This window comes from Pinus tabuliformis, chromosome 8 (assembly GCF_031772625.1).
Source record: "Pinus tabuliformis cultivar Carrire ecotype Pingquan chromosome 8, CPIR1, whole genome shotgun sequence".
In the NCBI taxonomy this organism is placed as follows: Eukaryota; Viridiplantae; Streptophyta; class Pinopsida; order Pinales; family Pinaceae; genus Pinus; species Pinus tabuliformis.
In genome coordinates this window covers 1,911,787,558-1,911,789,525 of record NC_142294.1, presented here as the reverse complement: position 1 = coordinate 1,911,789,525, position 1,968 = coordinate 1,911,787,558, and the positions used below count along the sequence as shown (strand labels likewise).

General features: G+C 36.9%; 1 protein-coding gene across 1 annotated transcript; it reads left to right on the top strand.

Annotated features, from left to right (window-relative positions):
* The first annotated feature begins 703 nt into the window (after positions 1–703).
* Positions 704–1,714, top strand: LOC149244097 (uncharacterized). Its single transcript, XM_089367920.1, has 2 exons — positions 704–883; positions 993–1,714. Exons 1-2 carry the CDS (start codon positions 740–742, stop codon positions 1,677–1,679), a joined length of 831 nt encoding a protein of 276 aa, XP_089224046.1. The 5' UTR covers positions 704–739; the 3' UTR covers positions 1,680–1,714.
* The last annotated feature ends 254 nt before the right edge of the window (positions 1,715–1,968 follow it).

Genomic DNA, 1,968 nt, shown 5'->3' with positions numbered 1-1,968 from the left:
TGTAATTTATTACTGTGTTGACTTGTGTTTTTTATGTATGGCACACGGGAGGTTTTAGCGTGAGTTCACAGCAGAGTAAAATTAGAGTGGTGAAGCGAAAACCATGTGTTGTATTTCATACACAGCAGTGTGAAAAATGTGAAGAACCAGAGGGTGAATGCACAGCAGTGCACAAATGTATTTGGTAATGTTTTGTAAGGAATTGTAAAACAGAGGAATAGCAAAAACCATGTGTGGTTTTGCATAAAGGAAATGGTGGAGCGTGAAATTTTGTAAGCCTGTGTGAATTTTGTTTTACAGCATTAAGCTCATGTAAACGTTTGTTACAGCAGTAAGTTATTTTTCACAGCAGTGAATATGAAAAGGGATTTTACAGTGGTAAATCTTTGTATCAATTTTTAATGAATAGAAAGTTTTAATGGTGGTGAATTACTCTGTTTTCTCTGTGAAATTTTTGAGTCTTCCTGTGCACAAAAGATCCTGGAGCAAAGTAAAAACAGAGCATTACCTCAGTGTGTTTGAATATTTGGTTTTTGGTATTTTCCCCATTTGAAAAAAAATACCCTACAGTAACTTAGGTTAATGTGATTGTGCTTCTCAGGACGGCTCAGAGTCCTGTTTAACACGAGGAATTCGTGTTGTTAAAGATCAGAATCCGCCACAACTCACAAATCACATAAACATTAGGGGTGTTCGCCTTTTGGTGGTTGATCATCCCATAGACTTGTCCTCATTTGCTATGTCCGGTGATTTGATTTGGCTTCGCTTGAACGATTTTCCATCCATCTCCATTCCTTCTACCATTTCATTGGCCAGATTAAGAGTTTTGGAACTTCACGGTTCCGATGACCACCTGCAACAGATATTCGATACATTTAATGAGGTAAGTAATTTAGATTTTAGTTTATTTTGATCCACGATTTTAGAGAGAATTTTATTTAATTCACTTTAAATTCTAGTAGCCAGTCATTAACAGATAATGTGCATTGCAGTTTCCTTGTGAGTTGCGTGAGTCGAATAGTGATACGAGCGGAGCCATATCTGCAAGTGCTTCGAGCAGCCATGAACCATTTGATGTTGAACATTATATGAGTTTCTGTAAAAATATCTCTAGCGCTCAGCAAGGCGCCGTGCCATCTTTTTCCCGTTTTTCCCAATGGATAGGAACTGTGATGAGTAAAATAACTTTCAAATATTTCACAACTTCACAATCATTCCCCATTCATTTTGGGGAACTTAAAAACCTAAGACACTTAGATCTATCGCGTTGCATTAATCTGACTGAACTGCCTAGTTCCTTCTCTGAATTATTGCACCTTCAATATCTAGCATTGCAATACTGCATTAATTTGTCCATCCCAAAGGATGTTCTGGGAGACATATCAACACTTGAGTATGTTGATTTCAGAGGTTGTGCTAATTTGGTACACTTGCCAGAGGGAATGGCAAAACAAAGGTCTTTAAAGTACCTAAACCTGAAATTTTGCTTCAAATTAGAGGACCTGCCAGATCTTTCAAGTTTTGTAGACCTTAAATTTCTCAACATAGATGGGTGCGTCAAACTGGAAACCCTGAATGATGTTGGTCTGAAATCATTGGAAGAATCTCATTCGAAGAGATCAAAATGGACATGTGTTAGAAGCCAGATTGTAGAACGTTCTGTCCACTGGAACGATTGAAATTTGGAACGATGGCTTCCAAAATTTTTGTAAGTATCGATCTACTTTCATATATCCAATATATATTTCTTCATATATATATATTGTAAATATGCCTGTGTTGTTCCCGTGGCAAAGGCATAGATCAGTTGATTTGTAGTAGTGAATGGTGTGTGATAAAATTAGATTATAGTGGAAGATAAATAGTAGCCAGGCATGTCATACTTAAAATTTGAAACAATGCTATACTTGTGCCGTTGAATTTGGGAAAATTGTGCAGACATTGCCCTCTTATATGTCAACTGCTATC